Source organism: Hyperolius riggenbachi, chromosome 2 (genome assembly GCF_040937935.1).
Source record: "Hyperolius riggenbachi isolate aHypRig1 chromosome 2, aHypRig1.pri, whole genome shotgun sequence".
NCBI classification, from domain to species: domain Eukaryota; kingdom Metazoa; phylum Chordata; class Amphibia; order Anura; family Hyperoliidae; genus Hyperolius; species Hyperolius riggenbachi.
The window spans coordinates 71,067,817-71,081,059 of record NC_090647.1 but is presented as its reverse complement, the minus strand read 5'-3'; the positions used below and the strand labels follow the sequence as shown (position 1 = coordinate 71,081,059).

General features: G+C 43.2%; 1 protein-coding gene across 1 annotated transcript in view; it reads right to left on the bottom strand.

The window, feature by feature from the left end:
* The window catches only part of LOC137545544 (hydroperoxide isomerase ALOXE3-like), a 75,120-nt gene extending 69,977 nt beyond the window's left edge, over nucleotides 1–5,143 (bottom strand). The window contains exon 1 of the mRNA XM_068266902.1: nucleotides 4,840–5,143. Coding sequence (XP_068123003.1) covers nucleotides 4,840–4,986 — 147 coding nt within the window. The 5' untranslated portion in view covers nucleotides 4,987–5,143. The remainder of the gene's footprint in view (nucleotides 1–4,839) is intronic.
* Between the last annotated feature and the right edge of the window lie 8,100 nt (nucleotides 5,144–13,243).

Sequence of the window (13,243 nt, the reverse complement as noted above, 5' to 3'; positions counted from 1 at the left end):
ATGAATTGGTTGTGTACTATGAATAATTACTAGAAGATTAGCAGCAAAGAAAATATTCTCATATTTTTATTTTCAAGTATATAGTGTTTTTTCTAACATTGCATCATTCTCTAATATGTGCAGATTACACAACACTCAGCATTCAAAATGGTTCTTTCAGAGCAGTCTGTGAACTAATGAATCTCCTCTGCCAGAGGAAAAGTAAATAGTTAACTAACAGTTGAGATAATAAAAGTCAGAAAACAGCCCTCTCCACGACTTTTGAAAGTCGTAGAGATAATGGCTTTTTTTGTATAGAGATAACAACTGGAGTTTCTTAACTCTTCTTGTACTGGAAACAATTAGACTGATGTATCTGATCTTAAGGTTTTATTTCTTAGCTGCACTACACATATAAATCATAATATCATAGTTTTTTTTCACTTCAGTGTCTCTTTAAAGTAGAATAAAACTCTGACATAATATTCAATAAAAATGTGTTTTCCTATTTTGTCCAAAAACAAAAGAAAGGGAAGAGAAAATATACTGTATCTAGAAAAATGCAAAAAATACTTTTATTTATCAATATCCACAAAATATAAAATAATTTGTTAAAAAGACCAAAAAGCCTTTTGCACATATGGGATTAGCACATGAGAGGTAGGCGAAGAATCACCCACCTGTGACATCAATGTAGTACCACAGTATCAGAAGATTGCTAAATAAACTGGCCAGTTATCTAATATCTTTTATATGGATCCTTTGTAAGTTCAATGAACAGACTTTTGAATCCTAAATGGCAAGGGGTACGTGTACTTTTGTTTCCAAGGTTTTCCCAAGAGAAGCAGTCATAATTTTGCTTGGTGTGCTTATTCAGTTACCACTTTCCAGGACAATAGTCAAAGTCCGCCAGGATAGAGAATCCTTATGCAGAGTTGCCCTTTGTGATTCTTTCCAGGACAGGATTCTCTATCCTCTATCATTTTTCTAGATATATTTTCTCTTCCCTTTCTTTTGGTTTTGAATTTGTTGGTGAAAGGTCTTAAGCCCAATCTACACGTTATGATTCTTTATACGATTCTATTTACGATCCGATTAAATCCGACATGTCAGATCAGGATTCGATTCGATTCAGTTCGATTTGCCATTGTTTTGCAATGACAAATCGAATTGAATCGAATCGAATCCTGATCGGACATGTCGGATTTAATCGGATCGTAAATAGAATCGTAATCGAATCGTGTAAAGAATTGTAACGTGTAGATTGGGCTTAAGACCTAGGGAAGTATATAGTTATATGTGAATTATTGAACCTAGGAGTGTACAATATTTTCTTATTTTGTATTACATATTCGGTTACCATATTTGATTTTGTACATAGTAATATTGCCTGTTTACAAATTACAAGGTCCCAAAGTACAGTATATCTTCTCTGGAAGCTGGCATTGCGTTTTATTCATAGATTGTAATATAAATACAGCTGCTATCTAGTGATAGATTTCTCAACTTTGTCTGCTTGTCAGCTCTGTGTAGTTCAGTTTCATCCCTTGCTAGCTGTAACTAATTATCCATTTTTTTACATTCCTCTAATCCTCTGATGATACAATTTTATCAACTCAGATCACAAGCTAAGAGTTCAAATCACAAGCTTCCACTGCAGAATGAAGTACTGTGTTTAACTGTTTGAATGCTGATTAGCTTTAAAAAAAATTGCTGGTAGTTTAAGGCTGCAAATAATCTTTTAAAGCAAAAAAAAAAATGGTGAGTTTCAGACCACTTTAAAGTAAATGGGAACCATCTGTTAAAAAAAGCCAGCTGTTTACCTGAGGGGACAGAAGGCTCTGGGTCTCTCCCAGTGCCCTCAGTGCAGCCCTGGCTCCTGTGTTTGAATCCCCCACCGCGAGGGAGCTGAGTCCTCCCGAAGACAGGTGGCTCCATACTGCACACGTGTGAGTGTGCAAGAGAGGACACTCGCATGTGCGCAGTATGGAGCGGCCCATCTTCGGCAGCCTCGAGCTCCCGAAGACTTTCCGAAGCCTCGTTCGGCAGCGGAGCAAGCAGTATTTGACCAACTTAGTCAAATACTGCTCCCGGGGACAGCGCTGCACCAAGGGGGGCACTGCGGGAGGAGTGGGAAGGCTCTATAGGACCCAGATCCTTCCCTCTCCTTAGGTAAGTATCTGGCTTTTTTTTTTTATACACACGGTTTCCATTGACTTTAACCACTTGAGGACTGCGGTGTTAACTCCCCCCCCAGTGACCAGGCCATTTTTACTTAATTGGGCCACTGCAGCTTTAAGGCCAAGCTGCAGGGCCGCACAACACAGCACACTAATGATCTCTCTCCCCTTTTCTCCCCACCAACAGAGCTCTCTCTGTTGGTGGGGTCTGATCGCCCCCATATTTATGTGTCACACGGCTGTCCCCACACGCCGATCGGTGTGGAGCGGTATTTTGGCTGCCGCACTGCTCACGCCAATTGGCGTGGAGCAGTCGGCAAGTAGTTAATCAGTTATAACTGAAAGGACAACTGATTTTCAAAGTAATGTCCATGTTTTCCTATGGCTCAATTCCCACTATACGTGTTTTAAAGAGACACTGAAGCGAAAAAAAAAATTATGATATAATGATTTGTATGTGTAATACAGCTAAGAAATAAAACATTAGGAGCAGAGACAAAGATCTAATTTTGTTTCCAGTACAGGAAGAGTTAAGAAACTCCAGGTGTTATCTATGCAAAACGTGCTTATTTGACAAGAGTCCATGCAATTTACATATATGCACGCACACAACAATATGCATACAATCGTACAATCACCGCACCGACTAATAACCCAGACTAACAAAACTAATATTTACAACAATAATTATGCAAAAACATGGATCATACAATATATGCAGTAGCAACACACAAGAACACGGATCACACAAAATAGACACACTGACAAATATGCAGGAGCAATGGTCATGCTATATATACAGGAACGTTTAGGCAAAATCAACACACGAGAGAATAGTCAGACAGGCCCACTATACGTGTTTTAAAGAGACACTGAAGCGAAAAAAAAAATTATGATATAATGATTTGTATGTGTAATGTAGCTAAGAAATAAAACATTAGGCGCAGAGACATAAGTCTAATTTTGTTTCCAATACAGGAAGAGTTAAGAAACTCCAAGTGTTATCTATACAAAAGAGCCATTGAGCTCCACAACTTTCAAAGTCACAGAGAGCTCTGTCTTCTGAAGCTTGTTATTTCAAGTGTGTTTAAAGGAAAGGTTCAGGGAGGGTGGAGGAAAAATAAAAATCAATTTCCACTTACCTGGGGCTTCCTCCAGCCCGTGGCAGGCAGGAGGTGCCCTCGCCGCCGCTCCGCAGGCTCCCGGTGGTCTCCGGTGGCCGACCCGACCTGGCCAGGCCGGCTGCCAGGTCGGGCTCTTCTGCGCTCCAAGTCCTGGTACTTCTGCGTCCCACGCCGGCGCTCTGACGTCATCGGACGTCCGCCGGGCTGTACTGCGCATGCGCAGTAGTTCTGCGCATGCGCAGTACAGCCCGGCGGACGTCCGATGACGTCAGAGCGCCGGCGTGGGACGCAGAAGGACCAGGACTTGGAGCGCAGAAGAGCCCGACCTGGCAGCCGGCCTGGCCAGGTCGGGTCGGCCACCGGAGACCATCGGGAGCCTGCGGAGCGGCGGCGAGGGCACCTCCTGCCTGCCACGGGCTGGAGGAAGGCCCAGGTAAGTGGAAATTGATTTTTATTTTTCCTCCACCCTCCCTGAACCTTCCCTTTAAATGTATTTTCTTTTTCTCTGCAGAGAAAGGTTCAAAAGTTCACTGGCCTGCTCTGTAAAATCATTTAAAATGCTGAGTAGTGTGTAAACTGCAAATATTAGAGAATGATACAATGTTATAAAAAAAAACTATATAACTGAAAATAAAAATATGAGAATATTTTCTTTGCTGCTTATGCTCTAGTAATTATCCGTACTGTATAACCAATTCATTATATCATCATTTTTTTTGCGCTTCAGTGTCTCTAACTGAAAGCTTTTTCACAATACACTGCTATGGAGAAAAATAAAAAACGCAACGCATTCCAAAGCATATTAATGCACACCAAAGCTTTAAGTGTAAAAGGGCCTTTAGGATCCTTTTTTACACTAAATCAGTTGCTCTCAGTTATAACTGAAAGGACAACTGATTTTCAAAGTAATGTCTATGTTTCCCTATGGCCCAGTTTTATTTATTTATTTTATTTATTTAAGTATTTATATAGCGCCGACATATTACGCAGCACTGTAGAGAGTATATTGTCTTCTCACTAACTGTCCCTCAGAGGGGCTCACACTCTAGACCCTACCATAGTCATAATGTCTATATCGTGTAGTGTATGTATTGCAGTCTAGGGCCAATTTAGCGGAAAGCCAATTAACTTATCTGTATGTTTTTGGGATATGGGAGGAAACCGGAGTGCCCGGATGAAACCTACGCAGGCACGTGGAGAACATACAAACTCCTCGCAGATGTTGACCTGGCTGGGATTCGAACCAGGAACCCAGCGCTGCAAGGCAAGAGCGCGAACTACTACTGCTGCCCAGTTCACACAATACACATTTTAACTGAAAGCTTTTTCACAATGCACTGCTATGGAAAATTAAAATGCATCCGTTTTCCAGCGTATATTGTAAAAGGCCTTGGGATTTAGTATTCACTAAATAGACCATAGAAGAGGGGAGTTATCCCTGCAACATGCCAAACCATTATGAGATTTGCTTTAGCCGTTTCTTTATAAGTCAAGCCTGGTTGTTCCGGAATACCGGGTAACTGGCAGTGATGTAACAGTTATGATGAGATACTCACAGCTCCAGCCTGAAAGTTGCTCCAGTGACGGGGCAGCTGGTGTTTGTCACTCTCCCCCTGCACACCGACAAGGATAACAGAGACATTGTCACAGGTGCCAGCAGACAGGTCCGTTCCTGTAGCTATCTGCAGCTTGTAGGTCCCCATGTCTTCTCAGGACAAACCTTATTATGCAAGTGACTCTGTAAGAAACAAGAGGAGCTCTAAAAGACAAGCAAGAAATACCTCGCACTAAGTAAAAGTAGATAATAGAGGTGTTCTCAAGCTGGTCGGGGTTACTTAAGGTCGATGGTGCTCCCAGACGCTCCTACTCCACAATAGGTACAATGATATCACAAACCAGACCTGTAAGGATCTGTGCATGCAGATCCTTATCAAGACAAAGCAGGAACAAGAGATCACTTGCAAGGAAATACTGAAGTCTGCATAAGCTTGATTTGTAGGTGAAAACGTGTTTATTTGACAAGAGTCAGTGCAATTTACATATATGCACGCACACAACAATATGCATACAATCGTACAATCACCGCACCGACTAATAACCCAGACTAACAAAACAATTATGCAAAAACATGAATCATACAATATATGCAGTAGCAACACACAGGAACATGAATCACACAAAACGTATACACTGACAAATATGCAGGAGCAATGGTCATGCTATATATACAGGAACGTTTAGGAAAAATCAACACACGAGAGAATAGTCACACAGGCTGAGATCCAGATCAGAATATGCAGTAATACAGACAATAGGCAATGAGCATAGTCAGGCAGGAGGGCAGATACCAAGGAGTCAGAAAGCAGGTACGTAACAATAGACCCTGCAAGGGATGCAGCCACAGGGGGCCCAGAAGCCTCAGGGGGCCCTGTGGGGGGAGAAGTTTCTTTTCCCTGTCCTGAGAGACTGATAATCAAGGGCATGGAGAGAAGCTGGAGAAGTCTGCAGAGCCAGTTCTGCTCCACTACCTAACCTGGGGGTCCCTGTCACTACCTAACCTGGGGGCCCCCTGTCACTACCCAACCCGGGGGCCCCCTGTCACTACCTAAACTGGGGGTCCCTATCACTACCTAACCTGGGGGGCTCCTGTCATTACCTGAGCTGGGGGGCTCCTGTCACTACCTGAGCTGGGGGGCTCCTGTCACTACATGAAGTGGAGGGCTCCTGTCACTACCTAAACTATCCAGGCCAGCCAGCCCAGCATCACCACCAGCCAACCAGCCCAGAATCACTGTCAAGAAGGCCACAGCATCACCACCAGTCAGGCCAGTATTTACTTCAACCAGCCAAGCACAGCCCAGCATCACCGCCAGCCAGGTCACAGCATCACCGCCAGCCAGCCCGGCCACAGCATCACCCCCAGCCCGGCGAAAGCATCACCGCAAGGCCTTTCAGCCCACACATCATCCCCAATCCAGCCAAAAACAGTATTGCCAGGCCAGCCAGGCACAGCAGCCAGCAGAGGAGAATTCAGAAGTCAGGTGAGAGGTGTCTACCATATTAAGGGGGCATTCTGCCTATTTATGTGAAATTCTGTCTATTTATGTGCCTCATGACTGCTGAATTTGTCTTGTTGTGGGCCTCATGATTTGTTGGGGTCCTCAAGATTTCTGAATGTGTCTTATTGGGGGCCTCATAATTTGTTTGGGGCCTCATGATTGCTGAATTTGTCTTGTTGGGGGCCTCATGATTGCTGAATTTGTCTTGTTGGTGGCCTCATGATTTGTTGGGGGCCTCATGATTGCTGAATTTGTCTTGTTGGGGGCCTCATGATTGCTGAATTTGTCTTGTTGGATGGCTCATAATTGCTGAATTTGTCTTTTTGGGGGCCTCATGATTGCTGAATTTGTCTTGTTGGGGGGCCTCATGATTGCTGAATTTGTCTTGTTGGGGGCCTCATGATTGCTGAGTTTGTCTTGATGGGGTCCTCATGATTGCTGAATTTGTCTTGTTGGGGGCCTCATGATTGCTGAGTTGGTCATGTTGGGGGCCTCATGATTGCTGAATTTGTCTTGATGGGAGCATCATGATTGCTGAATTTGTCTTGTTGGGGGTCACATGATTGCTAACTGCGAGACAATGGGAAAGCTGAATCATCATCATATGAGACAATAGCATTAAATCTACTTTTTTAGCTTTTTAAAACAGAAAATAAAAATGGGAGATTCTAAAAAAATGAATACATTTTTCAGGAGTAGGATGGATTAAATAGTTTATCCTCACAGTTTATTTTCAACTTGGATTTTCCATAATGTTCATGTATGAGTTAAAACGTTTGTATTTAGTTTAAATTACTGTTGCGAAAGATAAGGGACTTTTGGGTTGCAGTTTGGGCACTCTGCCTCCAAAAGGTTCACCACCACTGTCCTAATCTAATGTCCCACATTGCTAAATTCATGTAAATTTGTCTCCACCCGTGACCACACCCACATACTGGTCCGCACAACTTAACCCTCATATTTTTCAGTTCCCCACCTTTTTGCCCCCTCCCCCCCCCCGGAAAATGTTCTACTGATGCCCATGACACAGAGGCATGTTCTCTGCCCAATGACAAGCCTCTGTGTCCTTCTGGTGCCACTGCCAGTCCCCCCTGGGCTCTTGTCCTCCCCCAAAACTGGCGACAGGCTAGTGAGAATCTGAGTGTCGCTAGCCTCCTTTCCCCCCTTCCAGCCATCATTCCCTTTCTCCCCCGCCTCCTCCATTGCCTTGCTCCCCCACCTCCGTCACCTGGCTCTCCGCCTCTGCTGGCCTCTGCCAATCAGCAAACAAAGCCGGCCATCTGGGATTTCCTCCGCCGGTGATAGGACGGTACACTGACTGAAGAGGATGAACAGGGCTACAGAGAGTGGCGTGGAGTGGCGCAGATGCATCCGTGAGGCGGCGTGAAGCAGGTAGTATGTGTTTTTTTTTATTTTCATGTCGCCTTGGGTTCTCTTTATTAGAGCACAAAGGTCAGGTGACTGTACGGAATGTTCACAGAGTTCCATCTGCAGGTCAGTGTAAGAACTGCAGAGTTCCCAACTTGAGTAAAGACATCTTCTGGTGGACAGCAGAAGTACATGCAAAGTCTACAAAGCTGCCACCAGCAAGAATTCAACAGAAAACATCAAAAGACCTTAATGTTTGCAATGGTTCAAATCAATCTGGATGATTGTACCCTGGTCAGCACAGACCTGTAGCCAGACAAACTGGTGACCGTTACCAGATCAAATCAAAGATGGGATCAGTAGCGTGTCACAGTAGCAATAAATGTTGAATGAAACACACATAAAAACAGGTGCAGAAGAACAGTAGTGAAACGCCTAGTTTCCAAAGGGCTTGAAGAAGACTGGGATTTCCACTACTGTCCTTCTGCCCCTGCACTTAATGCACTTTATATGGGCTACTTCATCCAAAGGGTTTGTGCCATAGGGGTCCAAGATGTGAGTAATTGTTGTTCCTTAGATTGTTTTTCTTTGTTTTTCATTAAACAATCATTGCTACTGTGACACAAGATCCCGATTTACATCACAGGAGCCTATAGGCACAAATGTCCTGGCACCTTAGACTTTGCCCTCCATAAACCTACAAACACCCACTGAACCACGCCACAAGTGTGCTGGCTGTCCCAGCTGTCACTTCTCCCTTATTTCCCTTGCCTTTCATAGGTAGCTACATATGTCTCTTGGTATTAGGTAGCCAGAGCTATCCTCTCAGTATTAAGTAGCTAGAGGTGCCCCCAACTGAAGGGAGATCTTGCCTGTGGAATCCTGGGAGCCAAGTGAGTAACCTCTCATTTACACTCCATTTGGGACTCTGCATAGGTAAGATGGGAGGGAAGCACTTGGGGAGGGAAGTGAGACGCCTTTCCATCATTAGTTGCCTGTAGGCACGAGAATTGCAGAAAAGGATGGAATGAATTTCAGGTAGCTTGCTCTACCCAATCCTGTTCTCATCTCCACTACCATTTTGTATGTTCTGATTTTCCTGATTGGGGGTCCTCTGAATGTGAGAACTGCAGGCTCCCATTTTCCACCTATCTTCTTTTCATAATTGAGGTCTTCTTCGTAGTGGGGAGAAAGGAGGAGGATTTTTTAATTTATGGTCACCGTCTATACTTTTCAGAGATAAAATTACAACAAATAGGAACCCTGTCTGTCAAGTATACCAATGCTAGGAAGCTTTCATAGACAGTTTTGACCATTTATGGTTATGTACCTTTTTGGTCAATGATTTCGCTGAGAAGATACATTTATTAATATACTCTTGGGCAGGATTCCCATCATTTAGGGGTAGGACTTTGAAGCGTACAGACCGGATGCTATCTACCATCATACAGAAGCAAGAACACTTGACTCTCCACCAGATCTATGCTGTGATTGACTTGGAACCATAAGGTTATGCAGTTTTAATAAATGATTTTCACACCAGGACGTCTGCACCAGCCAGGAGCACGCAAAATCTGGATTCAGGACTTCTATGTGGAAAAGCATGCAAATCACAAAACACATGCATATTTAGGAACAAGGTGTCAAACTCTAGTCCTTCAGGGCCATATCCATGCCAGTGTTTAGGATGGAATGAGAAATGGAGACATGTGTGATGAACCACCCTATTCCTGATTCAGTCCTATCAATTAATTTGAGCTGTGCCAAAAATGTGTGAGGACATTGGCCCTTGAGGACTAAAAATCAACATTCCTTCCCTAATTGGTAAAACAATCTGTCACAGCTGAACCATGAAAAACACAATCACAATCAGTTTTCTGCACTGATTGTGATTCATGTTACAATTCATATTGTATGTTTAGAAGTAGCCGAGCCTGGGGTCAGCCCTAATAAAGTTGAAGTCAAGTTTCTATTCTGGGATGACAGTGTTTTTATTTAATTATCTGGGACAAAAAAACATTCTTTAGTCAGGCAACTCACACCGAAGTGTAAGCTCCATCTGAAAAGAGCCATTTGGTAGTATACTGCAAAAAGCAGGCCCTCAATCACCGCAGGGGGCAGATCAAGCGGAGACAGCCCTGGCCATATTAAATAGCTGTATTTTATTATTTTTGCCTTTTTATGAGATGCTGTACTTGTAACCTATATAAAAAGTATATAGTTTGATTGCTAGGGACCTGACAAATATTTTCATATAACTTTCAGGGGGGCAACATAAACAGCAACCCTGTTATTTCACTTCTCAGTAATGGAATGTCCTACATTATTCATGTCTGGTATTAATGTGATCCATATTATTTGAGGTTGCAGAATTTGCTATTATTATTTGTGTATGATGCATATTGCCAGGGATATGGACCGGTCATATACTGTATTTGAGACTAATATTTCCCCCCAAATGTAAGAGGCTGGTTAGCCTTAATGGCAGGGGCTGGCCCTGAGTTCCGCCCTCAAAACAGGATCCTACATAAGGCAGAGGATGGAATGCATCCCCAGTCCTCCATTTTGACCACTACATGACCCCAGTCCGGCTTTCATTCTGAAACGAAGGAACTTTCCTGGACTTCCACACAAAGGACATCTTTCTTCCAAATTTTTAAGTATTCATCTTCTTTGTTTTCCCTTTTATTTTACACTGTGGCTATTGTCTTCAGATTATTACCTATAATAATTTTCTGTATATATTAATTATTTATACTTCATTTAAAATAAAATGACTTAAGGTCATTTTTACGGCTACATACCTGATTTGAGCACCGCAGAAAGAATGCTAGCCTTTCCGAAGGTTTGCTAACTGAAGTATTGTATTATTTCAACAGACTAGAGTGTGTTAACAATTTAATCTGCAGGTTTAGAATAGTCCGAGCAGTTCCTCCGTCCTTATACAGAGATGTTGGCAGATACCTGAAGTATTGTGTAGTAAAGTGTTTGTGTCGTTGGCATTTCCCCTCCTGGCCTTTCTGTTTGGCCAATTCAAGCGGTTTCAGTGCATCGATTGCATCCACGAGATTGGATGGTCTGTGTCATACTCACAGACCATCTCCTTTTATCTTTGGTGGCTCTGTGTACAAAGGAGCATGCGTGCTAGGTGCTGCTATGTGCTGCTATGTGAATAAAGCATGCGTTCTCAGATGCGTACTTAGCACTGTGGGAGTGGCTAACCATTACCTCATATTTAGTTAACCACTTTACCTCCCTTGCTACGCTTATCTACTCCCCACAAAACTTCATCTGAAGCTCCGGGGAGTAGATAGGCGTACTTGTGGTATACAGTGTGCTGTATGCCCAATAAGCTATCTGATTATGTATATAGGGTATCATTTTAACCGTGACAAGTGAGAGAATAGATTTTGTGTTGTTTGACAACTGAGGGCTAAGTCATGTTATTTTCATGTACTCTATACCCCTAAATAAATACTTGTAAAAAAAAAACAAAAGTGACAGCATTGAAAAGAGAATACATAGTTACCCTAGGGACTTAGCTTTTAAAATATGTATGCCATGAGAGTGTATCACTGTTAATCATGAAGATAAGGGCTTTTAATTACTGATAGAGTACAATGAGAAAACAAAAAACACAGACCAGAAACTAATATATTATCGCTATACATTGTACTAGGAATATTATTTAAATGTTGAGATAACCAGGACAAATTAGCAAATACAATGTGTGGGTTTTACCTATGGTAACATTGTTTATTTGAAAACTATAGTGGATGGAAATGGAGAAATAGTGTATTTTTTCTTTTTTTTTCTCATTTTTCCCTTTAAAATGCACAGATAATAACATACTTACTAAAGGCAAATATCACCCTCACAAAGCATAATTTATGGCAAAAAAAACAAGATATAGATCATTTACATCTGATGAGTAGCAATAAAGTTATTGGTGAATGAATGGGAGGAGCGCTGAAATGTGAAAATTGCTCTGGTTTTTAAGCAAAAAACCCTGTGGTGCTGAAGTGGTTAAACGGATCTCTGACTGCAGGACACTGCTGTCTCCTCTACAGCTTTGAGTTGAGTTATGCTGCCATCTAGTGGTTGTTTGTGGTATTGAACCAGCTCGTTTATCAGTTCTTCTGATTTCTCCTATCCCAGTGATCTGCGAACTTGGCTCTCCAGCTGTTACGGAACTACAAGTCCCACAATGCATTGCGGGAGTCTGATAGCTACAGTCATGATTCATAAAAGCAAATGCATTGTGGGACTTGTAGTTCCTTAACAGCTGGAGAGCCAAGTTTGCAGATCACTGTCCTATCCTGACCTTCGGCTTGTTTTTTTTTTTACTATGATTGAACCCCCCCTTCCCCAACCTCCCGGCTTGACTATGATTATGAATGTTTACTGCCTGCCCTTAACTTTGCTTGTGATTTGGACTTTGTTTCTACTTCCCTTCAAGATATCAGCCTGCACCTGTATTACTTTGCCCTTTTCACTGGTGGGGCAATCCCAGGGGCCATGAACTGGTGGCTACTAGGCATCAAAGCGTCCATCACCCATTAGGGGTGGTGGCCCATCATCCCTTGTGGGGTGATCTGGTGAAGACCCATAGCCACATAGACTCCATGCCCTGAGAGAGGCTGTACCTACCATCAGTGCAGGAGTCAACGTGGTGTTGAGTTATAAAAGTAGGATACAGCCAAGAGAATGCACCAGGGTTATGCCCAGCTGGAGAATCATCTGGCTGCCCTTCCTGCCACAACTGCTTCAGCTTCCGACTTCATCCTCCATCACCATTACAGCTCCAGCTCCTGAGCCCAATATTCCACTCCCGGACCATTTCTTGGGAGACCACACCAAGTTCAGGGTCTTTAAAGGGAAGGTCCAAGCAAAATAAAAAAATGAGTTTCACTTACCTGGGGCTTCTAACAGCCCCATGCACCCATCCTGTGCCCTCGTAGTCACTCACTGCTGCTCCAGTCCCCCGCTGGCAGCTTGCCGACCTAGGAGGTCGGCGGGCCGCATTACGTACATTTTTACGCATTCCTGGTAGTGCAGGAACATTAACACATACATTTTTACGCGTTATTGGTTCAATGCGTAGAAATTTACGCATTGAACCAGTAACGCGTAACAATGTATGTGTTAATGTTCCTGCACTAGCGGGAATGCGTAAAAATGTACGCAATGCGGCCTGCCGACCTCTGAGGTCGGCAAGCTGCCAGCGGGGGACTGGAGTAGCAGTAAGTGACTACGAGGGCACAGGATGGCTGCATGGGGCTGGTAGAAGCCCCAGGTAAGTGAAACTCATTTTTTTATTTTGCTTGGACCTTCCCTTTAAGGATCCCAGATGTGCCCTATAAAAGAGTGACAAGTTTGAGCTTGCCCAGCCTGGCTCTGCACCCTTTTGTGAATTTGAACCCCCAGTCACCCAATGACCAACTGTACCAGGTTTAAGGCCTCTGCCAATAACAGTGTAAGAATGGCAACAATTTAAGTATTCCCCTTGAAAACCAATAGGTGAATTTTGATT